Genomic DNA, 27,285 nt, shown 5'->3' on the forward strand with positions numbered 1-27,285 from the left:
ACCTTAAGTGCACCCCAGGGAGCGGCTATGAGTTGCATTTCCGACCTGGCTCTCCCAGACCTCCTGGTGAGATGGTTCAAGGGCACTGTCTCCAGGATGCGAGGTGGTGACAGTGGCTTCCACTTAGGGAGCCCTTACTGTGTGCCGTGCGCTGGGCTCAGTACGCTCCGGTGACTGTGTCATCTAATTCTCAGGGACCTTTATTACCTGTACTTGGAGATGAGGCGCCTGAGGCCTGGAGAAGTGACCTGTCTTTCTCAAGATCATGCAGCTACAGAACAGCAGACCCAGGGTTCACATTTGGGGCCCTCTTGATTCCAGGGCCCCTAATTTTAGCCACGGTTACTATTCTCCTCTTTGCTGTTTCTCAGGTGTTAACGAAATCAGCCTCACCTGGGCTGGTTTGGGTCGGGTGGCAGGGTGGGTTTGGGACAGACCAGGTCAAATGCATCAAAGAGGGTCTTGTAAGAATTTTCAGCCTTTCAAAAGCTAATATTATACTACAGTACAAAGGATCTTCTTAAGGCTAAAAGTAGTAAGGCATTTTCCTAGATCAGCCTGCCCAGTCTAACTAAAACAATAAAACGTATTTTTTCACCTATAATTGTATGAATTTAGAGTAGTGATTTTAATCGGCCCGCATGGGGCCAATACTTCGATTAATCTTTGATTAATAAGTATGGGAGAGCTAACTACCAGCAGAGAACTCTGTTTGGTAAACCTCGTCTTGCAAGATGTGAGATTTGACAGCCCCTGTGATGAGAGGGCCGATATGCACACTGCCTCCAGAGTGTTCCCTTGACCCCCGGGGCTGGAGCCAGGCTGCCCCTGCCGCCCTGTGTCCCGGTTACAGGGCCCAGCGGAGCAGGGGGACGCGTGTTTGAAGTTACTTGTAGAAAATCTCTTTATCTTTTTATTTAATCGCTTTAAAGGGTAGCCTTTTCAATTTATTGAAAAATCTGTGAGAAAAACTTGTGGCCAAATGCTTTACAAACTGATGTCGATTTTTTTTTTTCTTTTAACCGCTTGAAAGGATAGTAAGGATTTTAGGTGGGAGAGAAAATCAGAGCAGAAAGACAGAGCAGGTTATCAGAATGGGATGATTAGTCCCAAGATGAAAACGGAACACGGAAACAAATGTGGATGGACATCCTCTCTGTACCACATTGGAAGCTTATGGACGGGAGCAGACCGGGTTCCCCTGGGCGGGAGTGGCCCAGGGCTGTGCCAGGTGTGGTTCAAGTGGCCTCTCCAGGTCATTACCCCTGGCTTTGGTGGTCTCCTGGCTTCAGGCTCTGCTTTCATCTCAGCATGGGATCGGTGTATGTCTGTTTTCCTAGACCCACTGAGCCGTCAGAAGATAAGCTCTGTGTCTTTAGATGCCACCTGGGTCAAGGCCTTAGCAATCCCGGAGATTCCCAGACCTGCCTCTGTCTTCCCCAAGCAGTGCCACTTCTGTCCGTTTCTCTGGGTCCGGAATCTGGCTTTCATTTCCCATCTCCCTCCTTCTCCCAGAAGGCTGCCAGGTCCCCGGTGAACGACCCCAGAGAACCAGTTGGTTTTCCCCACGGTCACCCAGGCCACTTCTGTAACTCCTTCCCCCACACGCACGGGCTGCTGCGTTTGCTTGTTTTCATCAGATGCCTGTGCAGTAAAGGCCCTTGTCAACAGGCTGCTGTAGAATGATCTTGCTCCCTGCAGTGTTTGCAGCTGATTTTTATCAGCTTCCTTTCTATTAAAAAACAAAACGATGTAACAAATAGCTTTTAGAAATTCAGAGTGTTGTAGAAAGAGATTTTTATCTCAGATATGTTAAAGATGAAAGTATTTTGTAATAGAAATTACAACTTCCAGCTCTATGTTCTTTGAGAAAAGTGTATTTGCAAGGTAAATTTCAGGGGGACAAAGTATAAGTAGTTCAACGGATGATCTTATTTTCTTGTGATTCATTTCTATCTTGAATATCAGTCAGTCTACTTAAAAAGAAAGAAAACTTGGCTGTGACCTTAGCATGCAGTAATGATTCACATTTAATGCAAATGATAAATCTCGCTACGAAAGGTGAACTCTGTTTGCTGATGGTGTTTTAAAGATAATCGTGCAAGGAAACCAGAAAAGCTCACGTAAGTGCTGTTCTCAGTGTGAGCCTATCTAACCTACATCTTAACTTCCGGATGAGTCACGTGAAGAATACAGAACCCACCACTCGTGACTGCTGTGCAGGTTAACAGGATCTTACCTGTGAAGTCCATAACACATTGCCAGGCACAGCAAGATATTCTCTTTCCTCCTTTTAACTCCGGATTCATCAGAGCAGCAGTCAGAATCCAGTTTGGTAACCTCCGTAGGCTTTTCTACACGCAGAAAGGGACTTCAGGGAAATTCGTTTTAACGCTAGAGATAGTGTCTGTCACCTGCTCGCTCCCCACCAGCCGGATGGGCAAAGTCAAAGGAGTGAAGGTCAAGGACTCCTAGCTGCTTCCTGTGATATTTTCAGAATCCTACCCTTCACCCCAGCCCCCCATCCAGGCTTTCCTTTTTAAACCACAACAGATGACCTTCTCTGTGCCAGGCACGAGTTAGATTCTGCAGACACGGCAGTGAATGGAGCTGCCAGGGACCGCAGTGAGCTCACAGTTTAGGGGAGAGCCAGGCAATGGCGCCAGCACCCTGGGTGTGAACGTGCTTCACAGCTCTGGGCCTTGAGAGACATGCCTTGCTTACTTTTCTAAACCAATTCGGTCTGATTTGGAGCCCCCCACCCCCACCCCCAGCCTCAGGTACAGAAACTACCAGTATTGGTTATCAGGAGGGAGAGCCGTCTACATCTCTGGGGTCCTATTGGAGTCGCTGGGGCTTATTCAGGTGGAAGGGGGAGGGGAGAGGCCCCTGAACTGCAGTCTGGGGCACCTCATCCATGTCTGTGTGACCGTTTCTCAGGCCGACAGCTCCGCCGTGGGACAGGCTGAGCCCCCGAGGCACATTCACACTGCTCTCCGCCATCCAGCATGCTCTGTGCTCCCCAAGTTCAGGTCTCCTCCGCCCCAGACCCCCTCAAACCCACCAGCAGTTTGCTGGCCTCTGATGGGAGTTGGGGCAGAACTCGGGGGTGGAGAGGAGGTGTGTGTAAGGGACCGGAGCCTTGAGGGACACATCTCTGACCTGTCCTTCCTGAGTGGGGACAGGGAGGGAAGGGCCATTTACTCATTCAGCAGATATTTACTAAGCACCTAAGGTGCCTAGGTGTTTCAGCAGTGAGTAAAATATACACAGATCCCTGCCTGTCAGAGTGTACCTTTTAAGGGCAGGTAGACAATTAACAGGACAAGAAAAACATCCAGTATGTTGAACGGTAGTAGGTGCTAAGGGAAATAAAACAGGGAGAGGGACCAGGGTTCAGCAGGATTGGGGAGTGCAGGTGTCCATTTAGGGAAAGTGGCGAAGGAAGGCCTGCCTGGGAGGGGCGCTCGGAGAGAAGACCCTGAGGGAGTCAAGAAGGGGTTTGTGTTCCAGGAACATTCTAGTATTTCATTGACTGGTGTGGCCCCAGCAGAGTGAGTGTAGGTGTGAGTGGATGAAAATGGTATCTGAAGAGGACCGGATTTGGGGGGCGGGGGGGGGGGGGGCTGGGAGATGAAGAGCCTCTTACTCTGGGGAGCAGCCAGAGGATTTTGAGCAGAGGGGCGACAGGATGGGACTTACGGGTGAAAGGACCGGGGGCCACTGTGCGGAGAACTTCACGGAAGCTCGTGCCTGCACTCGTGGGATGACAGATGGCAGGGGCTTGTACCAGCACACAGCAGCGGAGGTGCTGAGATGTGGTCCAACCCCAGGGGTGTTTGAAATACGGGAACCAAGATTGTTTGCTTGACGAATCCAGCAGGGCATGTGGGGGAGGAGAGAAGGGAGGCTGTCCCTGGGAACAGGAGCAACTGGAAAAATGGAGAATACCATTTCCTGAGCCGAGGGGAACTCTGAGAGGAGCGAGTTTGGGAGGGAACATCAGGAGTTGAGTTTGGACACATCAGTGCCTCCCCGATACGCTAGCGGAGGCCCCAGGGACTCGGGAGAGTGCCCACGGGACACCTTCATTTGGGAGCCGTCGTTAGCATGTAGGTGACACTTGGCATCACCAGAAGCGGGGATGTGGAGAGAGAGAGTGAGAGGAGCCAGCGGGCTGAGGAGTGGCTCCGGGGAAGGAAGTCTCCAGAAAGGCATCATGAGAGGAGGAACCAGTTCCTGAAGCCTTCAGGCCCTGCCCAGCAGCTCCAGCTTTCACACACGTGCCTCGCCACTCGCCACACAGCGGGGACACAGCTCTCTGTTCCAGCCAGGGGTGGGAGTGGCTGCTTCACGGGCGTGCGGTTTCTTTTTAGGGTCAGAGAGGGGTCATAAAATTGGGCCGTGGCATTGCACACCTCTGTAAATTTACAGAAAATACAGTGAATTGTACACTTACCGTGGATGGATTTTATAGCGTATAAATTATAGCTCCATGAACCTGTTTTTTAAAATAATTAAAAATAATTCAATTAAAAATAAGATTGTACAGGTAAAACATGATGGGCTTCTGGAATAAAAGGAGCCTTTGCTTCTGTACGGACCTTCTCACTCTGAGAGGATCTGAGCCACCTGGACCTGTGCTTCGAGCTCAGAGCAGGCCAGGAACGGGCGGCTGTTCAGCCTGGCCTTAATCTAATGCTGGCCGTGTTCCCCAAGGTGACACAGGCACATGGCTTCAAGTTTTCCTAGCAAAATGTTGGGGGGGGAGGTGGGAGCCAGTGGCGGGAGTATCCAGCTCCCACCGTGCTTGTCCTGCTGAGTGAGGCGGGAGGGCCTCCTCCGTCCAGGCGGCCCCGGCACCAAGTGTCCCTTCTTCTCTGCAGTCCAGCACACCTCTGTTCAAACCCTGCCCCCACCCCCCCGGGTGGTACTTGTGAGACTCTGGACCAGCCGCTTCACCTCTCCTGGCCTCAGTCTCGCCATCTGCACAACGAGTATAATCATGGCACCTGCTTCAAAGCATTCAGACGAAATAAGCTAACTTTTGTAAAGCTCGGTGCCCGGCACATAGTAAATCCTTCCCAAATGCAGCCGCCAGTGCTTGTAGTGTCATGGCCGCGGCTCCGACTGCCTCCCGGCCTGAGAACCTGGCGTCGTGGCGGGGTTAGTGCCGGCCGTCTGTGAAGACCTAGCAGATAGGATGCTATTCCGGTTGCCTGTTTTTCAAATATCTGATTACCCGGCCCTAAGCGTTGTCTCTAACAAAAAAATGAGTCGCTGTTGTTTTGTTGCAGACAGTTGCATCTATAAAAAGGTTTGCCCATTTAATGGGGGCTCTTTTTTGGTTCAACCCTGTGCGTCAGATTTCCAGTTCTGTTGGAACCAGGCTCCTTATGCAATTGGTAAGAAAACCCTCGATCGTTTTGCCCTACCCCCCCCATCCCCCGCCCCACGTAGACCCATCTGATCTGTTCGGTCCCGTGTCAGCCAACTTATTGGCTTGCTGCTGGACTGCCATGAGTTATGTGAGTATGAGGAGTGCTCAGAGTGTTCTTTTCCTTTTTCAATTGTTTTCCTTTCTGTTCCCCCTTTGGGACTGTTGCCATCCACTGTGCCTCCCAGCTGGGAGCATGGGAGCATTTGAGATCAACGAAATCCCGATTTTCAGGACTTGGGTATCTTTCAGTATCATTTCATTTCTGGGCTTCGATTTCCTGTTCCTACAATTTGAGCGCGAGATCTCCAGCCTTAAAACACTGACTGACTTGGAGAAGCCCAAGGCATTCCGCGCCGTGCTTACGTATTTTAGAGCTCGAAAACCAAGAGTCCCAGAAACTCGGGTACTTTGCCTGCCCCTGAAACATCGGGGCGTGAGAGGTGGTGCTTCCCTTCTGGGGTGCAGGATCCGCAGCTGGGCATCTGCCTGGTGAGAGTCGGATCAGAGCCAAGAATGTTCGAGTCAGTGCTGTTTTCCTCCAAGGCCAAGGATGTGACGGTAGGCAAACATCCTAGAGTCTTGAGAACAGAGGACCCCATCCAGATACTGGAGGATCTAGTGAGGCTTCGGTGATGGATGAGATCTGGCTAAAGAGAGAGAGAAGGAAGGATTGAAAAGCGCTTTCAGGTTTTTTGAGCCCCAACATTGGAGGTCACTTGAGAGAGCAAGGCGAGAGGCAGGGTGTGAGAGAACGTCCCCTTGGTAAAGCCACGAGAGGAGGGAGTTGACCACGGAGAGAGCAAAGAGAGAGCAGGCCAGCGTGAGGGAGCGTGGGAGAGTGAAGTGGCCAGCGGGGAAGTCAAAGGTGAGGGCCCAGGGCAACCAGGGCAGTTTGGGGGCCTGGAAGTCAGTGTGGCATAAAAAACCACTTCAAAAAGAGGGGCTGACCTTTAACAAATAACTCAACAACCCCATTGACTCCGAAGTACCCTGTGAGGGACAGTGAGGACATGGCCCCTGCTCGGGCATACATGACTGGAGGAGCACGGAGGAGGAAACAAGTGACAGAGCAGGAAGAGCCACTGAAGGCCAGGGTTCCGGGCAGAACAGGACGGACCGGAGGAGAGGGCCGCGCTGTAGTCTGGACAAGGAGGGGGAATGTCTGTCGGGACTTGGGCCGGTGAACCTCCAGGAGACCGGCCTGTGAGACCGCAGTAGAGACGGGGACCAGGAGAAATGGAGACCACGCACGGCTGCTTCAAGTGGAAGCCTGCCAGCTAAGGGGAGGCTGCCTCAGGAATGAGGCACTCGTAGAAGCGGGGGGGGGGGGGGGGGGGGGGGGGGGGTGGGACATGCCCGGGGAGGAGGGAGAGAAGCAGCCAGAGGAATGGGGGAGACGGGAGCGTCCGGGGCGGCGAGGGCCCCAAGCCGGTGGGCTGGGGGCTGACGCGCCCCATTGCCTTGCAGTCTGCGCCTTCCCATACCTCCTGGCCTTCACCACCGACTCCATGGAGATCCGCCTGGTGGTGAACGGGAACCTCGTCCACACGGCCGTCGTGCCGCAGCTGCAGCTCGTGGCCTCCAGGGTGAGTCACTTGTCTGAGGGTCTTTGGGAGCCCGAGCAGCCGAGCTCCAGGAGGGCACGGACGCCGTCTCATCGGGTCAGGCCCCCGTGTGCCCGAGCGCCGGCAGGAGCGAAAACGCAGGAGACAGACCGCCATCGGATTTTCCCGTGTGGCCCCCTCGGGCCTCGGAGCGCCCCTTCTTGGTTTTGTTAGAGTGTCACCCGGTGCTGGTAGCAGTTGGGAAGCTGTCGGCTGAAGAGAGGAGTATGTAGTCAGACGGGGTTGGATCAGGGGTCCCCGCTGCACTGAGGAACAGCCCAAATCTAGAAAAGAACGAGCTCAGAGGGTCACTTTCTTCCTCTGCTGCTTTCCATCCTTAGCTTGATTTTGTGTCCCATGAAATGTGGCTAATCGACTAACCCACATCTAGCAACAGAGTTTGAGCAAAACCAAGGGACACCAGAACAAAGATGACTTTGTAAGGTGCCTTCTGTCGCTGGCACACAACCCGGGCGGTCTCATCCCAGCCCAGCCCCTCCCTTGTCAGCCCCACACAGTCTGCCCTGGCCTTGCCAGGCCCGGATGGTCCCCCTGCCAGGCCCGCACGGTCCTCCTGCCCAGGCCCGTGGCGCGTTCTCCATCCCGACGTGCATCACGCATCCCCTTATGTGGGTGGGCCACTCCTTGTCTGTCTGTCTCCCCTACAAGGCTGACAGTTCCACAAGTCAGGGACTGGCTATCTTACTAACACAGCGCCAGTGTTGTGCTGCTAAAGGTTTCATTGCCAGCCCTCCAGGATGTGTGTGTGTGTGTGTGTGTGTGTGTGTGTGTGTGTACACATACATATATATGTACCTCAGTTGGCTATAAATTTTACCAATGGAAAAATTAAAATAGCTTATGATTTACAAATAATATCATGGACAGTGCTTTTTATCTTAAAATCTGTTTAGCCAGTTGGCACTCACAAGTCCGTTCGCTAATTTTTGCTAATTCTTGTAACCCACAGCCAACCTATGGCTGCGGGTCAACCCTGATTTTACACCTGGGAGTTCTATGTCAGTACGTCAATTCTTCTTCCAATAAGCTTGTTGTCATTAAATCTGATTTGTGATCTGCTGTTACTCTATTTCTCACTCTGGTACAAATCAGTCACCAAAACTTCTTCCAATATCAGCAGTGGACTCGACACGCATCTACTTTATCCTTACCATTAGAAATTCTGTCCATCACACCGAGCCTAGACGGTCAACAAAACAACACATCGATCTCTGATTTGTAATGTTTGCCAATTTCCATGGTGTAAATAGTCCCACCGTTAGGATGTGCAGCTTCCAGCGTGAACCCGCTGAACTCAGGGTCGGGAAGCCACGTGCTATTTGCAGTATTTTCACCACGCAGATGCTATTGATGTCAGTAGCCTCAAGAGCATAGATAATGGTGAATGTAGCCATCAAGTTAGGAAAGGTCGAATCTTGACATTTAGTACCTTCGTTTTTATTTTTATTATTATTTTTTTAGAGTTTATTTATTTTGAGAGAGTGCATGTGTGTGCTCGGGGGAGGGGAGAGAGAAAGAATCCCAAGCAGGCTCTGCGATGTCAGCACAGAGCCCGATACCGGACCCGATCGCGTGAACCGTGAGATCGTGACCTGAGCCAAAACCGAGAGTCAGACGCTTAACCGACTGAGCCACCCGGGCGCCCCGGTACCTTTGTTTTTCATGTAATGTATTTATGCTGAATAATGGCCGTGTTTAGCTTGCAAACTCCCCATACAGGCGCTCACGGGTCAGTTGGAGGCTGGCCTCAGCACACCACCGCTGTTACCACCAAAGCCCGCACGTCGTGGGTGTGCGCGAGTGTCGGCCAGACCCGTGAATGAACGGCCCGTTTCCCCATCTGTACGTTGACCCGACTGAATCCAAAATCCTTTCCAGGCCTAACCCTGGGGGTGCCCGAGGTTCCCGTTAGGCCAGCGTGCACTAGGTGTGTGTCTGCAGAAGAAACGTGGGAAACAGCCTCATCTCTGTTGTCATTCAACAAACGGATAAGGGGAAATGCCGGGAAGCTGAATGCTCAAGAAAGGTCTGGGGCGACGGTGCAGGACTTTGGCTCTGGAAGTCCCCTGCCCAGGCATGTCACTGCACCGCAGGCCCCGAGGACGTAGCAGCGGAGCCGAGGAACCGTTGCGGGCTCTGCCGTGACGACAGGAGGGTCGTGGGTACGGGGAGCCAGGCAGCTCCATAATGCTTTCTCTTTTATTCTAGTCGGATATATACTTTACAGCAGCCGCTGCCGTGAATGAGGTCTCGTCCGGAGGCAGCTCCAAGGGGGCCAGTGCCCACAATTCTCCTCAGACACCCCCGGGCCGAGAGACTCCAGTGTTTCCTTCTTCCCTGGGGGAAGGTGAAGTCCAATGTTTACTGTCTTATTAATAGATATTTTTGATCCAATCTGATTTCTCCAGCTCATTCTCGAATAGCGACATCCGATTCCTGCCTAACAGAGTCGCTGTTGAACACTGTAAAAAATACAACACCTCGCATTCTGAATGCTTTGGTTGCATTCTTAAGAAAGCTGGTAATAACAAGCCAAAAAGTCCCATGAAAATAACTGTTTCAGTGGGGAGGAGGGTGTTGAGGGCTGGAGGTCCCAACTTGCCACAGCAAAGGTGTTTTTCCTTGGGGGATGTTAACGATATGGTAGGTTTTTATGGCCTAAAGGATAGAGCCCTGAAACCTGCTGAGCACACCCAGCTCTCGCTCCATCTGGCTTTGCTCACGAATCCCAGAGGCCCTTGCCGTGGTTACCGCTTCGCTCTGAGCGCCGCGCTTTTCCCGACTGCTCACCGCATCAGTCGTTACCTCTCCTGTCCCCGAGAAGCTCGGGGCTCCCCAAACAGGCAGCCAGTGCTGCTGAGTGTGCTGCAGCCGTCTGCCCTCCCGTCTGCTCTTCTCTCCTGGGCAAGCGGAGCCCGTAGCGGGTGCATTTTAGCCCACGTACCTGGGAAAACCATGCCCTTAAAAGCCGAGGCCGTCAGGCTCCATCACTCCGTTGCCCCTAACGAGGCCTGGGAGATCAGCATGTGGCATAATGTCTTCCTTCATGCCAACTGGGGTGAGGCACCAGAAGTCACCCCTTTTGTAAACAGTGCAGACTTTTCTTAAAGTTCTCATGTTCTTTTCCAAATCCTATTTCAGGTGAAACTCAGTCCAAAAATCTGTACAAGATCCCACTCAGAAACCTTGTGGGCAGAAGCATCGAACGACCTCTGAAGTCGCCTTTGGTCTCCAAGGCCGTCACCCCGCCCACGTCCATCGGCCTCGGCATCGCTGCCATCCCTGTCACTCACTCCCTGTCCCTGTCCCGCATGGAGATTAAAGAAATAGCGAGCAGGACCCGCAGGGAGCTGCTGGGTAACGATGTGCCGGTTTTGTGTTCTCACTGTTCGTAAATAGACCAGCTGGTTTCATCTTTGGATACTAATCATCCTCAAAGAGCATGAGTTAAAAAAGAAACTTTCCCTTTAGTAAAGGAGTCATAAATACATTACAGTGCAGCCACACCAAGGAATACTGTACAGTTATCTCATGGACACGATGTGTCCGTCTGCATTTATTGGTGTGGGAGGCCACCCAAACCATGCCAAGGGCAGCAAAGGGAGTTTGTGAAACAGTATATCTAGTCTGACACCATTTTTTAAGATAGAAGTATCTGTATATGTCTGATTTTCTAGAAAGCGTCTAGAAGGATTTATAATGTGCATTTCTCAGATAACATATTTGTGTATTTGGAAGTTTAAATTTACCATGTTTTTTTCTAATTTTTTTCAATGCTTATTTTTGAGAGAGAGAGAGAGAGAGAGAGAGAGAGCATGAGTGGGGGAGGGGGAGAGAGAGAGGGAGACCCAGAATCCAAAGCAGGCTCCAGGCTCCGAGCTGTCGGCACAGAGCCTGCCGCGGGGCTTAAACTCGAGAACCGTGAGATCATGACCTGAGCCAAAGTCAGATGCTTAACCGACTGAGCCACCCAGGCGCCCCTAAATTTACCATGGTTTTTTTTGTTTTTTTTTTTTTTTACTATTTGTGGTGCAGTTCAGTTATTGCTTTTTGAAGCCCATAGACCATGGGGGCAGGTCTGTGGGGATGGCACAGACATGAGGTATTGGGTACGCCCTTCTCTTTCACTGTTACCAAGATGGGAGGCCGGACCAGAGAAGCACAAATCACCGTGAGAGTTGTGCAGAGGCTAGACTGCCATAAACACGTTTGTTCCCAATTATGAAAACAAAGTGAGGAAAAATGGAAACGATGTGCTAAACCAGTAAGAACCGGTTTGAAACTTAACTGGGACCTGCACGCCCTAAAACTGCAAGGACGGTTCACCTTGGCACATCGCCGCCTTGCCGTCCTGTTTCCTGAGAGCAGGGGCGGGGATGCAGGCCACCTGACAGGGCAGGCTTTGTGGGTCAATTTGAGAAGTGGGTGCCTTCCACTGTGCTTTTAAAGTGTGCGTATTGCTATTTTAACCCACTATTCCCTACAAAAGCTTGATCTGCCAGCCGCTGTTTTATAAACCACCGTGCTTTTCTGAAATTGAGCCTCAGAATTGTAGAATTCTAGTTTGCAGTGGTAGGGTCGTACATTTTCTCTTCTTTTTAAGACCCTCCTGAGTCCCTCACTTTCCTTTCTTTCTTTGTTTTTCTCTTTCTTTCTTTCTGTCCATATATTCTTTATGATCAGGAAAAAAAAAAAAAAACCTTCCACCAACAAGAAAACCAATTACTTTAAAATATATACTTTATCATAAAGCCCTTCCTGCCTCTATCCCAATAATGGACCAATATCCAACCACCAACAGCAACAACAACAAAAAGGCACTTTCTGTCTCCATGACAGCCCTGTGGGAATAACCCTCTGAACTGTGCTTCTCCCCCGTAATCCAGGCCTGTCTGATGAAGGTGGACCCAAGTCAGAAGGAGCGCCAAAGCCCAAATCAAAAGCCCGGAAGCAATTAGAAGAAAGCCAAGGAGGCCCCAAGCCAGGGACAGCGAGATCAACTAGCAGCGACAGGTATAGGAGGAGGCCGTCCCCAGCTGTCCCTGCTCAGGGTAGTGGCCCTTTCTGCTGACTGATGATGCCATTAGGCAGATGGTCAGCATCCAGCTCCTCTCTGAGGACCCCCGGCTGGCCCAGGGGGGGACCCATGCAAATGAACATCCTCACAATTCAACAAATAAAAATACATTATGAGAATTTTTATTTTTTTTTATTTATTTTTTATTTTTTTTGCTCACCAGCTCACCAGACAGAGATTTTTTTAAACCAAAATGCTCAGTGGGAGTGACAGAAAATAGGCCCTCTCCAGTGCTTCTGGTGGGAATAGAAACGGGTTCAGCCTTTCTGGATGGCAGTTCCGCATCCCATGTCAATGAACATTTGTTGAGTCCCACTAATTTGTCCCCTGAGAGCCTCTGTGTCCCTCAAGCAATCCTGCGTGCTCCTGTATGGAAAGTAAGGGGGCACATGTCCAGACTCCATTAATCCATTCAACACACATTCTTAGAGCACCTGACACTGAGCTGGGTGTTAGGGATATGAAGATCACTCTTGGGGGTCCACAGGCCCAGGGAGGGAGGAAGTCCAACAAGAACATTCTAGAAATTACAGCATTCTGGGCTCGCAAGGTGATGGAGAGGAATCAGGAGTGCCAGCTGCCCCACACCTGGGGCAGGGAGGGTCTCAAACACCAGGAAAGGCTGAGCCAGGTCTCATAGACACAGGAAGCATTAGCCTGCCCAAGAGGGGGCAGCACTCACAGATGCTTTAATCTAACAAACTGAGCCCCTACCTGCGTGACAAGTCCAACTTTCATGGACCACACCTTCTGGTGTGAAATTGGGGTGGGTGGGTAGGGTTCAAGAGGGCTTCTCTGAGGAAGTAGCATCGAGCCAAGTGTTGACTGAATTAGAAGGAATGAGGGGAACGGCAGGGGCAAAGGCCCTGAGGCAGACACAACATGGCCCGCTCAGTGGCCAAAGTCTTGGCGGGGGCTTTTATAGGCTAAATGAGTACTTGTTGAATGAACAAACTCACTGAATTTGGTCAAATTGGTTTTGCAGCTATCAAGAGGGGATGGGGGTGGGTTGGGAGGAGGCAGAAGGGTCAGCAGGGCCAGATCCTGTGGTCTGTGGTCCCGTGGGTAGAAGTTTGAGCCTTATCTTCAGGCCGTGGGGAGCCCCAGGAGGGTTTTAGGCAGAGAGTGACACTATCCAGATTCGCCCTTTAGAAAGGTAAAAAGCACCTCACAAACACCGCCTATGTGTCACCACTGGCCTTTAAAACTCCCAACAGCCCATGAAGTATGGCTGGCTGACTGCAGACCCCAACCTCTGCAGGGGTGACTCCTGCATGTCCCAGCTTTCCCTGTAGGGGGGGGGAGGGGAGGGAAGGGGAGAGGCAGGCTTATGAGCTCAAAGGAGCAGGAAACTGCCTGACAGAAGAGGCCCCGGTCACTAGTGCTCTCCAGGGATCCTTTATGTGACTTTTCTCTTCCAGGATCACATCGGGCTCCTTGGAAAGTCCGTCTGCTCCAGAAGCCAACCCCGAGGGGCGCTACTACTCGACGGGCTCCGAACAGGACCCTGTGGTGGACAGAGAAGGCAGCCCCGTGTGGGGCAGGAGCCCCTTCCAGCTCACAGCTTCCTCGGACGAAGACATTATCGACCTGAAGTGATGGGTCGGGATTGAGTTTCCCATCTTTAATTTTCTTATGGAGGTTTATACTCTTCAACCAGTTCTGACAGCGTTTCTCGACAAAATGTGGCTTTTAGCCCACCCATGATCTACTGGACCAAACCTTCTGCACACCTGGCCGGTTTGGGTCTCTCCGATGTCCGGTGCCATCTTTCTTGACCTTTGTTTCTTTCTGTTTGGGAACCATCAGTCCCCTTGTAATAAAGGTGGTAGATTTCATCGAGGTTTTAGATTGAAACTTTGAATAAATCAAAAATGTTCATTCTTATGTACTGCAACCTTCTCATATTTTATATACTTAGATGGAAAAATTATTTTTTCATTATGGTTTTAATTTATGTCACATAATGTGTTTCTTTTATAAAGAAGAGCCATTGCTTTTAAAACCTATTATAAATAAGTTTTCTTTCTGCACCTTTGGCCCCTGTTGCTGTTTCGGGTCACAGTGATTGGCACCAGCTGCGTCCCCACCTATAGACTTTTGAGAAAGGCTGAATGGTTAGTTCTTAGAAGTTCCTGCTTCCTCCTTGTGTCTCACAAAGAATACCAGGGGTGGGAGCTTGTTAAGAGTCTTAAGATGATTTTGTTTGGTTTCGCTGTTGCTCTGAAATCATATAGCCAGGCAACAGTCACTCCTTGTCATCAAAATTACTCTCAGATCCCCTCCTCACGTTTCACGTGAATCAAGTGATCGTCCTCCCTCTTGTCCTTACCTGCCTTCTGTGGCCCCCCTCCTCAAAGTGAGAAGAAAATGCAGGCTTGACCAAGAGCAAATGAAACCGTGAAAGCTCAGCCTCTAACCTCGGGGAGATCAAAGGGGGAAACCTAGTTTCACTGACGCTGTAAACATTTTCATCTGTATGAAGAAGGTAATTCACCTCCTCACTTGAGTCTGACAGATCCCGTCGTATTAGCTCTCTTCTTGCCTATTATCACTCACCAAAAGACACGTGAAGTCATTCTCCCATTAGAGCATCTCTGAGGGTTTTTCCGCAGGCCTTCCCTGGAAGAGCAGAGAGCTGTGTTTGACCTGACCTTGATCTGACAGATTTTACAGAAGTTTGGGTCCTATCTTCTTGTGGGCCTTGCACCCTGTCTGTCTGTTGCACCACAGTGGTCTTTGTGCAAGAAACGGCTCAACATGGTGGACTCGGCGAAGGCTGTGTGGTTCCCTTCAGCAGATGGCAAGAGGTGAGAATAACGCAGACGGTGCTTTCTGGATATAGCCAGGTTATCTCTCGGGGTAGCAGCTGGCCCGTTCTTCATCTTTGTTTTGTTATGCCCTTTTGTACCTCGTGGTCCACTCGTGCTGTGTCTCAACCTCATGAAAAGTTTTGTGAGTTAGGTTTCACTATTATTGCTTGTCAAATGAGTAAACAGGCTCAGGAGGGGGCAGTGATATGAAACTGGTGAGTTCTCTGACCCCAGGGCTATGCTCACTCTCCCATCCACCATACAGAGTCAGTCTGAGTGCCTTGTGTCCATTGGATCTGGCTGGTGTTTTTCATGTTAAACTAATGTGTAAGCTTTCCGAGCTTGTCTATGTGTTCTTTCTGTCATCTTTTTGCCTGAAGTTTCTTGCTTCTCGGCCGGGAACAGAAAAGCCGAGGGTGATTTAGAACATTCTTCCAAAGAGATTGGCAGCATCAGAACCGCCCCAAGATTTGCCAGGAGTCACGGATCCAAGGAGCGAATATAGAAAGGGCAAGAAAGAGGTTGAGCCTACAAATCAGATCGATGGGGCTTCGCTTATAAAAGGGGGGGAGGGCGGCTGCTCTGGCAGCAATATCTGCTTCCAGAGGCCACGAAGTGAATGCTGCACACGGGAAGGGAGACCACCGACCAGAGGGCAGGAGGAGGTTTGGAGGGGCCTGTGGCTCAGAGGGCTGTGCTAGCTGGGCTCACTGGAGTGTCCTGTCCACGTAAGCCTCTCTGCACACCCCACTGGCTGAGTTACAGAGTACACCGTTTGCCATGGGGTTTCAGGTATTCATCCACTCTGCAAGCACCCAGGGCCCACTCACTGGAGGAGGAGGGCATACCACTGAGGGAGGGAGGGAAGTAAACAAATGATCGCAAAGCAGTGATAAGAGCTGAGAGAATTTATAACTTGAGCACAAGATGCTGTGGAAGCATAGAGGGGCGGGTGCCTGTCTTCAAAGATAGTACAATCAGGTGGCTGCACTGGATCAAACAACTTTCATAGTCATACTGGCTAGCATTTGAGTGCTTCACGTGTGCTTGGTCTTTTATGTGCATTGCCTCTGCTCAAAATCTTCCCAGAAGGTGGATATTGTCATCCCCACTTACAGATGAGTTAACAGAGGCCCAGAGAGGGATTAGAAGCCAAACCTCTTACTCTCATAGCCCTGGTTCTTGCAAGAATTACACAGCACTGCACCTCAGCTGCCCCATACAGAGTGTGCATTTGCCAGGTACAAATGGCAAGATTCTTCAGAGCCCTGACATCGTACCTCCAGCAGTGACTTGGGTGCGTATGCGAAGAGGTTAGCTGTTAACATCGGCAAGAGACTGGAAGATGGCAGGTGGTAAGATGAAGATTCAAGAGTTAAGATGACCTATGGAGTGAATGTAACTTAACCGGGAGCCTGAGGCTCACCATTTAAGCCCAGATCAGTCGCATAACCGAGGACCGTGCCCAACACAGGTCCTTAGCACCTGGAGGTCCTAGTGGTTGTTGGCTGGTAGCCGTCAGCAATCTGGGGGCCCCGAGTAGTGACCCTCCACAGGGGTGGATTGCAGCGCGCAGGGCCATGCCTCTGCCGCCAGCAGCCCAGCTTCCAAAAGGAAAGAGGCCCAAGACAGTCGTTTGAAGACATTCCTCCCTGCGGTTTCAGTGGGCTGATCTGGGCCGGGTGCCTCCAACCCAGGCCCCAGGGCAGCGGTCAACGCAGAGCAGGAACTGCAGAGCAGCCCAGGCAGCCTGCTCCCCAGAGTCGGGGCGGGAAGTCGGGTGCGCGACCTACCTGCTCCACCTTCGTCCTGCTGCTAGCCTCATTGGTTGAAGCTAGACTAAGAGGCGGCTCCAGGAGAAAATGTAATCCCCGCCTTCCACCTTCATTGGCCAGCTCAGCTTGAGTCAGCTTTCTGATCCCGCCTCTGGGTTCGCACCACACTCCTATTGGATGGTTATAGTCCGGGCCCAGATACAAACTCCGCCCCACCTAAACATTGGCGAGCTAGGTCCTGGGGGCGGTTCCAGTGAGCGACACCAACCGGCTCTTTTCTCCCATTGGTCGGCTTTGATTTGGGGGGTGGCTCCTAGCGCAGACGCTAATCCCGCCTTACGTTCCCATTGGCCGTTCCCATCCGGCCCCTGAGCAGACCCTCCCCGCCCATTGGCCGGCTCTGCTGTGAGAGGCGGGTGCGTGCTGCACTCGCGGGACCCGTGACAGTTCAGGCAACAGAGCTGACCAAGCAGGCGTTGGGTGCAGACATGACGCCGGAGGACCAGGAGGAGACCCAGCCGCTCCTGGGGCCGCCCGGCGGCAGGTGAGCGCGTAGGGGGGCGACTCAGGCCCAGGGAGTGGCCTCGCCCCTTCTGCTGCGCCCAGGCCGGCGCCGCTTACCAACCGCCCTGTCCCCGCAGCGCCCCTCTCAGTCGCCGGGTCTTCCTCGCCGCCTTCGCCGCCGCCCTGGGCCCGCTCACCTTCGGCTTCGCGCTCGGCTACAGCTCCCCCGCCATCCCGAGCCTGCGGCGCGCCGCGGCCCAGGCCCTGCGCCTCGACGACGCCGCCGCCTCCTGGTTCGGGGTGAGGCCTCGGGCTCACCCTCCAGCCCGCCTGGGACCCTCTTCCTCCCGTCTCACGCTCAAGGGGACCCCGCCCTTACCTTGCTTTGGGCGGGCACTGAGACCCTCCTCCGGGTGCGTCCCTGCTCTCCTGCCAGGGGTCACCCTCCCCCGCGGACCGCCAGCCTGGGACCCCCATCCCCTTTTCGCTGAGGCTGCTGCTGGGGCTGGGATTGAGGGCGAGGTTGGGCTGAGGCTCCCTGGCGTCCCCTCTTCATCCTGCGGTCGCCTCGCCTTCAGGCCATCGTGACCCTGGGAGCCGCGGCGGGGGGCGTGCTGGGCGGCTGGCTCGTGGACCGCGCCGGGCGCAAGCTAAGCCTTCTGCTCTGCACCCTGCCCTTCGTGGTCGGCTTTGCAGTCATCACCGCGGCCCAGAACGTGTGGATGCTGCTCGGGGGCCGCCTCCTAACCGGCGTGGCCTGCGGTATTGCCTCGCTTGTAGCTCCGGTGAGTGTCCCCCAGCCTCGCGCCCTGGGACAGAAAAGGAGCAGACCTGGGAGCGTGCTTCTCCCTGGCTGCGGCCTCCTGGGTGCCTGGCACCGTTCCCCTTACCAGCTTTATCTTCCTTACCCCCGCAACGGGACTTGGAAGGAGCCGCCGTTATCCTTGTTTACAGATGAAGTGAGCTTCAGAAACTGAAGTCCTTTGTCCAGCCACAACTAGTCAGTGGCAAAGCTACTTATTACTCGAACCCAGGACTGTGCCACTTCACCAGGCCTCTCTCTTGCTCTACAAATAAGATGCCATCTGTGGATGGTCACAGAAGCCTGCAGATCTTAGATCTCCCACTGTCATTCAGACCATTGAATACAGCTTAGGAAAATTCTCTTCTAGTTTGTCCTGGCAGCAAAGGCTGCTGGGCTCTGCTGCTCCCCTTCACTACTCAGGAGCTAGTCCTCCGGCTGCTGTATCTCTCCTCTCCCCATCTCCTGAGCCACCACTGTCCAGGCTGACAGTGCCGGCTCTGCCACTCACTGGGGCCGAGCACCTCTCTGTGCCTCAGTTTCCTCCCCTGTAAAGTGGGGCATTGCCTCATGCACTGGTTGTGGGGACTGACCGAGACTCTGCATGTATAGCCCTGGAAGGCCTTGGACCCTGGCAGCTGAGATTGTAGGGTGACCGGGGAACTGCTGCTGGCTATGGGCTTGATCAACTACCCACACGTCAACCTGGTGACATTAAAAGTAGTGGCTGTGATGTGAGTCCTCCCTGGTCATCCCTTTGCACCTGCCACTCCCTTTACCCACATTTTCTGGGCAGCAGGCAGTAGTGGAGTTGGATTTCATGTTTTGGGTTTTGTTACTGGACAAAAACACACCCATCTTAGCCGTCGGCATAAGGTAATAGAATAACCTAGAAGTGTGGGCAAGACCTTTCTGGCCCCCGAGCCCAGAGAAAGCAGTAGCAGTCACTGGTAGCAACTGAGGCAGAGTTCTGGTTCCAAGGGCACTGCTCAGAGTGTGGTCCTTGGACCGGCAGCCTGGGTGTCATCTGAAGCAAGTTTGAAAGGCAGAATCTTGAGGCCCACCCTAGACCTACTGCATCAGAAGCTGTATTTATTGAGGCTAGTCATGCAATTAAATGAAAGTTTGAAACTCTGTGCCACCTCCCCACAAACACACACAGCAGCCACGTATATACCCTTAATCCCCTGTAAAACACCTGCTGCTGATCACTTGGAGACGTGGGGAGGTACGGGGAGGGCTTTGGCGACCTGGGACCTGCAACCAGAGGCCCACCTGGCTTGGAGCAGCCCCAACTGAGGTTCTCCTCAACTCTGAATAGCTGAGGCTCTTCAGTTTTAAGAACTCTTGGGCACCGAGTAAAGTTTTCTCTCCATTGCCACCAGGTGTATATCTCTGAAATCGCCTACCCTGCAGTGCGGGGGCTGCTCGGCTCCTGTGTGCAGCTGATGGTCGTCACAGGCATCCTCCTAGCCTACCTGGCAGGTATGGTTTTCATGGTATCTCTTTTGATCCCTGCTAATGGCTGGGTGGCCATTTTGAAGCTGTAGAAACTGAAGTTCATAGAGGTCAAGGGGCTTGCCCAAGGTCACACAGCCAGTGCCCAAGGTGCCAGGGTCCCAGATCACCTGCCTGAGCGCCTGGGATGTGTGGGTCTTGTGCCTAACTCCCAGGGAGGGTAGGAGAAGGCGATGTCCTCATCTTCCCAGGGCAGAAGCCCATTCCGAGGGTGTGGGGAGGGCTGACTGGTTGGGTCACTGTGCAGTAACAAATTAAGAATTTAAGGGGGTGGGGGGACACCCCAAAAACTCCAGCCCAGGAGTTTGGAGGGCCCAAGCCTGTCTCTCAGAAATATTAGTACTAGATTTGCAGCGTGAAGGAGGAGGGTCCCAGGGAACCCGAGGGTCAGAGCTGGGGTCAACATGAGGAAGCTTCTGGAGGCAGACATGTTTTCGCTAGAACTGGGGTGGAAAGAGGCTTCATACCTGATGGTTCCACATTAGGGGACACTTTCTGGCTCTGTCACACTGCCCCAGGGAGCCTCACTTCCCCTGTCTTTAAGTGGAGATAACCCTACCTAGCCCAAGGCTGTTGAGGGACTAAATTAAGCGGCACATGAAAAGCAGCAGGCCCCATGAGAAGTGTCAAGGGATGGCCTTATACCCAGCGAGGAATGGGGGCTTCAGGAACCTGACTGGCAGTGGCAGGGCCCAGAGCCTGTGCCCTCTGGTTCTTCAGAGTGGACGACATGCTGGTGTGTGGTCATTCATTTTTACCCACTTAGCATCCAGACTCTAATTCAGAGTCCTACCAGCAGTCTGGCTGCTTTTGGGGACCCGCAATGTGCCAAAGCCCCTGCCAAATACAGACATTGACATTTGGGACAGACACATGGGTGTCAATATGCCTACAGAATTACCTCATCATCACCTGCACTTTGATTGATCAATTTCTGTGAATATTGATCCACTGGTGTTCAGGAAAAAAGTCTCTCCCACTCTGTCCCCCTTCCTCTCTAGAGGAGCCCACTTGCCTGCTTCTTGTGGCCTTCCAGAGTCTGTGCATGCATGACGACTATGCATATTTATTCTCCCACCCCTCCCTTTTAGACAAAACAAGTGCCTCATTCATTTTTGATTGCCACGTAAATATCCACTGAGCAGATGTAGCATAATGCGCCCACCAGCGTTGTTTACGCAATGTTTCTCAACAGATGGTAACAACAGTATTAGTAACAAACGCGAGCAAGGGTAGTAGCCACACAGAGGTCGTGAGGCCCCTACCCTTTAAGCTGAGTCCCGGGGGTTGGTGAGAGGGCAGGCGCTCCCTGATAAGGTGCAGGCTGGCCCACTCCGCACTGACATCTGAAACCGCCACCCCCCTGCCCCCCACCAGGCTGGGTCCTGGAGTGGCGCTGGCTGGCTGTGCTGGGTTGTGTGCCCGCCTCCTTCATGCTGCTGCTCATGTGCTACATGCCCGAGACCCCACGCTTCTTGCTGACCCAGCACAAGCGCCAGGAAGCCATGGCCGCTATGCAGTTCCTGTGGGGCTCTGAGCAGACCTGGGAGGAGCCCCCTGTTGGGGCCGAACACCAGGTGAGGGGCTGGGATCCAGAGCCTGGGTGGGGAGGAAACAGTGAGGTATGGCCCCTTTGCAGCCAGGGGAGGCTAGCACAGCCTGTCCCCAAGGCTGTGCAGACACACACGGGGAGGAGAGGCACAAGTGGTGGCATTGTCCTATGTGTGAGCAAGCAAAGGCCTGCTGGAGCCCCACTACTTGGCTGGGCCTTAGCCTTGATCTTACTGTCCCAAGAAGAGAAAGGCCCAGTGGGTCAGAAGGAAACGCAGGCGCAACCTTGAGGAACTGGATTTTTAAATGGGATACTGGAGGGCAGCGGAGAAGACTGAGTCTCTGCCACTTACCTGCTGTCTGACCTTCCCATCCTTAAGCCTTCCTTTCTTCATCTGTAAGATGGGAGTCCTAGCATGTGCCTGGTGGTGCCAGGAGAGGCACTCGGCACAGGCCCAGGCCTGAGGCTGGTAGGATTCTGGAACCCCTGGCTATGTGCCCATGTAATCTCTTTGTAGTTCCCCCAGCAAATCAGGAAAGGGCATGGGGAGGTGAGGTCCTTACAAATGGGAGAGGCTAAAGTGATGCGGAGACCTGTCTTGGACCCGAGGCCCAGGTGATAAGAAGCTGAGCCTCACTCCCTCCACCAGGCTTTAGGACAGGGGCTCAAAGCCAGCAGGCCCCTCGGGAGGGGGTAGGGAGAAGCACTGACACCGGCCTCTGTCTGAGCAGGGCTTCCGCCTGGCCCAGCTGAGGCTTCCTAGCATCTACAAGCCCTTCATCATCGGCGTTTCACTCATGGCCTTCCAGCAGCTGTCAGGGATCAATGCTGTCATGTTCTATGCAGAGACCATCTTTGAGGAGGCCAAGTTCAAGGTAAAGAGGCCTCCGCCCCGGCCTGCCTCATCCAGATGCTGTGTGGTTGGGGCCTAGTCCTGGGGTCTTTGCCTGACCCGCCTCGGCCCATCTCCCCAGGAGAGCAGCCTAGCCTCGGTCATCGTGGGCATCATCCAGGTGCTGTTCACCGCCATGGCGGCCCTCATCATGGACAAAGCTGGGCGGAGGCTGCTCCTGACCTTGTCAGGTGAGGCCCGAGGGCAAGGGCTCGGCCCTTTGAAAATGGGGTGGCGCAGGCCAGGGTCCCCACCACAGACTGGAGGGTCTTTGCCAAGGCCACCACACTGAGACAGGAAAAGGCCAGCCAAGCACCCCTGAGAACAAGGCCGAGATCCATGGGAGCCCTTACTGAGTGCTTGCTCCAGACCAGGCCTGCACTAACAGACCCTTGCAGTGAGCCTCCAAGCAGGCGCCATCGGGGCCCCAGTTTACAATGAGGAAACTGAGGACCCAGCAGGAGAAGTGACTCAGAGGCTGGAGGTCTTTTGGGGCAAGTGACTTCACCCCTCTGAACCTCAGTTTTCCCTGTATGAAATGGGGGCGATGGGCCATTGTGAGGATCCAGAGATGATCTGCACAGGAGTGAAACCCATGCTGCTGTCACAGTTACCACTCCTGCTCCTTGGTCCAGGAAGGCACTGCCACCAGGAGCTTCTTGGAGTTGGCTCCGGTTCGAGGTCCAAGCTGGGGCCGGCCCGGGCTGGGTGCTGCCGATCTGGGCTCCTGGGTCCCGCTCACCACCCTCTCAGAGAAACCCAGGCCGCATCACTGTGGCCACACTGCACTGAGACTCTAACCTGAGTGCCCCGTGCCCGGACCACCGTCCGCTTCTCCCAGAGCCCTGCACACTGCCCCCTTCCGCCTGCAGGTGTGATCATGGTGTTCAGCACCAGTGCCTTCGGCGCCTACTTCAAGCTGACCCAGGGCGGCCCCAGCAACTCCTCACACGTGGACCTCTCGACACCCATCTCCATGGAGCCCACCAGTGCCAGCGTGGGGTTGGCCTGGTTGGCAGTGGGCAGCATGTGCCTCTTCATCGCCGGTGAGAGGGGGCCCATGGGGAGGTTGGGCGGGGGGCCTGTGGGGCCATTCCATCACTGCCGGGTTCCTGCGGCTCCCAGCCAGTCCAGGCCTCCCCATCCCACAGGTCCCCCGCCCCTGCGTTTATGGCTCTGACCAAGGCCCCGGGCACTGAGCTAAACCCTTCTCTGCCCCTTTCACTTACTCCCCAAACAGCCCTCCAAGCGCGCCCCGGCATGACCCCATTCTACAGAGAAAAGCCTGGTACTAAGAAGTAGAGGGACTGACCTGAGACATCGCTGCAGGAAAGCACAGAGCTGGGGGGCCCTGACTGGAAACTGCGAGGCTTTGGCCCAGGGGGTCTGTGGCCAGCCAAGGGGTCGGCCCTATGGGCTTCTGATGCCTGTCTTGCTCCCACAGGCTTCGCCGTGGGCTGGGGGCCCATCCCCTGGCTCCTCATGTCTGAGATCTTTCCTCTGCACGTCAAGGGCCTGGCCACAGGTGTGTGCGTCCTCACTAACTGGTTCATGGCCTTCCTGGTGACGAAAGAGTTCAGCAGCGTTATGGTAAGTGCAGGCCCTGAGGGTCTCCTCCTCACGTAGTCAGTGGGGAGCGCTTTTTAGAATCACCCTTACTGCAGAAGACTCAGGGCCAGTGGCTGAGGCCCCACCATCCTGGGACACCGGCCATCTTGGTCAGGGACGAAGGGAAGACAGATGGGCCAGAAAAAGTGCAGAACACAGGCTGTGACCACTCAGGAGCCTTCAGGCCATTCCGGCAGAAGGAAAGCAGGATACAGTTCCACCACTGGACAGTGGGGACATGGGCCAGGATCTAGGGCTGTGCGGGAAGAACTCTGGCTTTGGAGTTGACAAGCCTGGGCTCTAACCCCACCTCAGCCACTTCCCACTGTGTGGCCTGGGGTGTGCTGCTCACCTTCTCTAAACCAGCTTCCTTGGCTGAAGATGGAGGAGGGTGACAGCACCTTCCCCTCAGGGTTGTGGGAGCGTCAGTTCATTTTAAAACTTTGCTACTTTTGCACAGATGGACTGACACAGCCCTGGACCCTGCCACGGGGCTCCCCAGCTGATAGGGGAGGATGGTTCTGGAGCAGAGAGGCCACCTGTCCAGGCATTCATTCCCGTCCGCCCCCCCTCCCCCAGGTCTCCTGGTACATACCATGTCCAGGCCTGTTGGAGGAGCCAGAGACAGCAATGAACGCAGTGGACAGGGTGCCCTGTGGATGGATTGGGGTGGACGGGGTGGATGAGGTTGGGCTGGCAGCGGACAGCAGGAGGAGAACAAACCACTGGGAGGCTGGAGGGGTGGGGGGTGGGGGTGGGCAGGCCAGGAGAGGCATGGATGCCTGGGGTTGGCCTGGAGTCTCTGCAGGGCCTGGGTCTCAGGCGGGCTGCGCTGGGGAACACATCGGGAAGACCGGAGCAAAGTCTTAGCGGTGGAAATTACTCACTGGGAGCTGTGCGGAGGGACCAGCAACAAAGGAGGGGGGGCGGCGGTAAAGGACCTAACAGTGACCCAGGAGTGTACAGTGTCCCAGAGTTTGGCGGGGAGTGCTGGGTCACCGGGTCCCAGAGGGAAAGGAGCTGACAAGGGAGGGGCCTCTGGTCCTGGCACCTGGGAGGTCATCAGGTCTGTCCTGGGAGGGTGACCAGGCTCTGAGTGACGGGAAGTGCTCTCTCTTCCTTCCATGCCAGTGGGTCCTGAGTGTCCTCCGTGCTCACACTGCCCCAGTGCAGCCTGCTCCCTGTGGCACCAAGAAGAGACTCCTCTGGAGGGCAGGGAACTCAGGGGGCAGGGCCAAAGCACAGTGTAGAGAGTAGGTCTGGGGGCCCTGGAGGCAGACACCAGGGGTGGGAGCCCAGCTGTCACTTGACAGTGGGGGTCTGACCTTGGGGGAGGCACTTCATGACAGTTTTGCCAGCTTCCCCAACCACCCAGTGTCCACACCTTGTATGGTGCTCGTTGCAGGTTTCTGGATGGCAGGGCCAGACCCTCCTCCACACCCCTGAGCCTGGGTGGGGGGGTGGACGGAGGGGGCCAGGGCCTCAGCTCAGGGTCCATGAGGGCTCCTGACCTGTTGTGTCTACACGAGGCCCTTCCTCTCTTTCCAGGAGGTTCTCAGGCCTTACGGCGCCTTCTGGCTCGCCTCCGCCTTCTGCATCTTCAGTGTCCTTTTCACTCTGTCCTGTGTCCCTGAAACCAAAGGAAAGACTTTGGAGCAAATCACAGCCCATTTTGAGGGGCGATGACAACCCCTTCTCATGAGTGGCTGCCACTCCTAGCAGGGCCGGCTTTGGGCTTCAGAGGAGACGGAATCACCTGTGACTCCAAGCTGGGCCTCAGCCAGAGCCTGGAGCCCCTGCCTGTCCCCAGGGAGGTGGAATGCAGGACCACAGCCCCTTGGAGCCTTGTCCTCTGGGGTCCCTCCTTCCTACCCAGCTCTCTATGGCCCAGCGAACCATGGGTAAGAGGTTCCCAGCCCCGGGGTCCAATTCCCACCACCACTCTGCGACTCAGGAGGAGGGAACTCCTTGGAGGGGCTTTGCTGCCCCATGGTCCATCGTCCACAGGCCATCTCCACCTTGCCACAAAAGCAACAGCAGAGGAGGGGGACTCTCGGCTCCTCGTTTTCTGGAGGAGATGCTTTTGGGTGGTGACCCCCTCACGTGGCTGCATTATCAGGAAGGAACTTTGTTTGCCAAATAAAGATTTGACTCAGAAAATCAGGCCGTGGCCTCTTTGTGTGAAATGCAGTTTGAGAAGGACGTTTTCCCATCCCTTCCATACACCAGGCCTCCCACGAACTGGGCCTCGCCACAAATATCTACTGATTTACTTCTTCTTGTGGTCAGCTGGGCTTACTCTTGGCACTTGGACATCATTTCTGGCTCCTTCATCCTTGGGCTCAGTCCCCTGGATCATTAGTTATCAAATCTTATTAACAACAACAACAACAACACATCTCTCCTTCTGGTGACTTTAATGGACCCACAAGTCTTTTACAAATTACTTTTATTATCCATTATAAAAGTAATACATGTTTATTGTAGGAAAATTGGAAAACACAGATTTAGTATAATGATTTTTATAGCAGTTAACCATCTGCTAGGCATTGCCCTCAGCACTTTACAAATATTAACTCATTTCTTTGGATAAGTGATACAATAATTATGCATAACTGCACCTTTCCAGAGGTAACTTCTTTTAAGAATTTGGTTCTATCCTGGGGCACCTGGGTGGCAAAGACGGTTAAGCCTCCAACTCTCCATTTTGGCTCGGGTCATGATCTCGCAGTTTGTGAGTTCGAGCCCCTCATCGGATTCTCTGCTGTCAGCACAGTAGAGCTGGTGACTCAGTCAGTTGAGTGTCTGACTCTTGGTTTCAGCTCAAGTCATGATCCCAGAGTCATGAAATCCCTGCTTGGGATTCTCTCTCTCTCCTCCTCTCCCCTGCTTGTGCATTCTCATTCTCTCTCTCTCTCTCTCTCTCTCTCTCTCTCCTCTCTGTCTCAAATGGAAAAAAAATTAAAAAAAAAAAAAAGAATTTGATACTATCCTGAAACTCTTCCTCCCTACATCTATCCTTTCTAGCATCACTACACACAGGTAGGACACCACACTTCCCATTCCGTGATCTGCTTTACTCACCTCCCGGGTTGTACAGCCCTCACATGTACCCACCTTGACACCTTCTATTAAGCCTTGTAACGAGACTGGGGAGTAGGAGAATGGAAGTGCAGTGGGGTCCAGGGCTGAGCAGTGAGGAGTTTTCTGGAAGATTCTGCGATGGCTGCTCTGATTTCAGTAAAATGTGCTAAGTAATACACAGGAACTTTCAGCCTTAGCAAAATCCAAGTTCCTTGGGGACTTCCAGAAACAAGGTCACATCCACGCACAGTAACTGCATATATACATTCTCATTCTTCGTGCCTGCACAGCAGCCCACCGGGTTGAGAGCCACATTCTGTGGTTCGGCAGGGTATTCCACAAATGGCCATTTAGGCCAGTTGTTGAATAGAGCGGTTCAGGTCTAATACATCTTTCTGTCCATTTGTTCTATCATTTATTGAGCGAGAAGTGTGGAAATCTCCACCTGTAAATGTGGATTTCTTTCTCCTTGCAGTTCTCTTGGGTTTTGCTTCATGTGCCTTAGAGATCATCACTGGGTGCACGCACATCTGGGATTGCTACCTTCTGATTGTTTTGTCCTTTAGCATGAAATGACCTTCTTTATCCCCGGTAA

The 27,285-nt window shown here is 53.4% G+C and overlaps 3 protein-coding genes and 2 long non-coding RNA genes across 10 annotated transcripts in view; 2 read left to right on the plus strand and 3 right to left on the minus strand.

The window, feature by feature from the left end:
* GARNL3 (GTPase activating Rap/RanGAP domain like 3) overlaps positions 1–14,029 on the plus strand; it is a 149,947-nt gene extending 135,918 nt beyond the window's left edge. For both annotated transcript variants that reach the window (XM_049637751.1, XM_049637741.1), the window contains exons 25-30: positions 5,298–5,405; positions 6,908–7,026; positions 9,274–9,412; positions 10,207–10,422; positions 11,952–12,078; positions 13,564–14,029. In XM_049637751.1, coding sequence (XP_049493708.1) covers positions 5,298–5,405; positions 6,908–7,026; positions 9,274–9,412; positions 10,207–10,422; positions 11,952–12,078; positions 13,564–13,741 — 887 coding nt within the window. In that variant the 3' untranslated portion in view covers positions 13,742–14,029. The remainder of the gene's footprint in view (positions 1–5,297; positions 5,406–6,907; positions 7,027–9,273; positions 9,413–10,206; positions 10,423–11,951; positions 12,079–13,563) is intronic.
* Positions 1–27,285, minus strand: part of RPL12 (ribosomal protein L12) — a 534,927-nt gene that overhangs the window by 482,181 nt on the left and 25,461 nt on the right. The gene's annotated exons all lie outside the window — the stretch shown is intronic.
* LOC125927577 (uncharacterized) lies at positions 941–5,311 on the minus strand. The gene is made up of 3 exons (XR_007459376.1): positions 4,460–5,311; positions 2,240–2,354; positions 941–1,732 (listed from the first exon to the last, which is right to left on the minus strand). It is a non-coding gene; the product is annotated as an uncharacterized LOC125927577 (long non-coding RNA).
* LOC125927569 (uncharacterized) lies at positions 5,488–17,105 on the minus strand. Its single transcript, XR_007459371.1, has 3 exons — positions 16,749–17,105; positions 6,925–7,257; positions 5,488–6,087 (listed from the first exon to the last, which is right to left on the minus strand). It is a non-coding gene; the product is annotated as an uncharacterized LOC125927569 (long non-coding RNA).
* Positions 17,145–25,781, plus strand: SLC2A8 (solute carrier family 2 member 8). 4 transcript variants are annotated; one of them, XM_049637921.1, is made up of 10 exons: positions 17,147–17,274; positions 17,372–17,534; positions 17,813–18,019; positions 19,422–19,521; positions 20,932–21,131; positions 21,838–21,981; positions 22,081–22,189; positions 22,871–23,044; positions 23,511–23,588; positions 25,155–25,238. In XM_049637921.1, the coding sequence occupies exons 1-9, from the start codon at positions 17,219–17,221 to the stop codon at positions 23,540–23,542; spliced, it is 1,185 nt and encodes a 394-aa protein (XP_049493878.1). In that variant the 5' UTR covers positions 17,147–17,218; the 3' UTR covers positions 23,543–23,588; positions 25,155–25,238. The 4 variants fall into 4 exon arrangements, with proteins under 4 accessions (XP_049493889.1, XP_049493878.1, XP_049493871.1 ...); XM_049637914.1 differs by having other exon boundaries at positions 17,151–17,274; positions 23,443–23,588; positions 25,155–25,781; XM_049637932.1 differs by lacking the exon at positions 23,511–23,588 and having other exon boundaries at positions 17,145–17,274; positions 25,155–25,240.

The sequence above is a fragment of the Panthera uncia genome, chromosome D4 (genome assembly GCF_023721935.1).
Source record: "Panthera uncia isolate 11264 chromosome D4, Puncia_PCG_1.0, whole genome shotgun sequence".
In the NCBI taxonomy this organism is placed as follows: Eukaryota; Metazoa; Chordata; class Mammalia; order Carnivora; family Felidae; genus Panthera; species Panthera uncia.